Source organism: Mus caroli, chromosome 9 (assembly GCF_900094665.2).
Source record: "Mus caroli chromosome 9, CAROLI_EIJ_v1.1, whole genome shotgun sequence".
Classification (NCBI taxonomy): Eukaryota; Metazoa; Chordata; class Mammalia; order Rodentia; family Muridae; genus Mus; species Mus caroli.
The window spans coordinates 83,621,088-83,621,989 of NC_034578.1; the positions used below are offsets into that span (position 1 = coordinate 83,621,088).

The 902-nt window shown below is 45.4% G+C and overlaps 1 protein-coding gene across 1 annotated transcript in view; it reads left to right on the plus strand.

The window, feature by feature from the left end:
- Nucleotides 1-663, plus strand: part of LOC110302392 (cytochrome b5 reductase 4) — a 33,751-nt gene extending 33,088 nt beyond the window's left edge. Inside the window, exon 12 of the mRNA XM_029481967.1 lies at nt 495-663. Within this exon, the coding sequence (XP_029337827.1) occupies nt 495-663 (169 nt within the window). The remainder of the gene's footprint in view (nt 1-494) is intronic.
- The last annotated feature ends 239 nt before the right edge of the window (nt 664-902 follow it).

The window sequence follows — 902 nt, forward strand, 5'->3', positions numbered from 1 at the left end:
TACTACCAGGCTCTGGACACGGAGACTATAGATTTCCCTGATATGGAACTACAGGGATAAGAAGTCACACAGGCTTCTTAGCTATTTTCCCATGGTCAGAAATTTGTGGTGTAGATTTAAGCAGGGATTAAAATACCTGCCTCTGGAAATTGCACTTTCCTGAGACTCAAAGGTGGTTATTAATGCCAGTNTATCAAACAGCCACTGAGATCCCATGGAGTCCTCTTGCGAATGAGGTCAAGAAAACAAAACAAAAACCATAAAACAATCAAATCACTTCTCTATTCATAGCAAGCTAATCCTCGCATTGCCCTTACCCACAGCAAAACCAATCCTTGGTGAATTTGCATTCATGTGCNTGTGAATTTTTTACACACACATGAACCTATCCAGTCTTCATAAGCTGTCCTTTGGGAAAGGAGTCTTACTGACCTTGAAATGGGACAATAGTAGGTTTGAAATGACAGACTTTGAAAACTCTTTTCTTGTCCTAGATTTGATGTTGAATTTGTTCTCTCGGCACCTTCTCCAGAATGGAATGGCAAACAGGGACACGTGTCACGAGCTCTTCTCTCTGAATTTTTACAAAGAAGTTTAGAAAACTCTAGGGCCTTCCTTTGCATCTGCGGACCAACACCATTTACTGACGAGGGGATAAGGTGAGTGGCAGTGAGGAGCGGGGACCCTGCAGTGGAAGCTCACAGAGAGCACTTAGCCAGCCTTTGGCTCTTCCTGCTGTGCTGTCACACACTGAAATCTGGTTGCTGTGAAACCAGAGCAGTAGTGGAGCTGCTGGNCTCACACGAGGGGCGGAGGTAGGTGCCTGGGTTGTGCTTAGCATTACTTGCAGCCAGCGAAGGAATCTGCCTGTGGCTGTCAAGAACATTACAAGATCAGTGCCG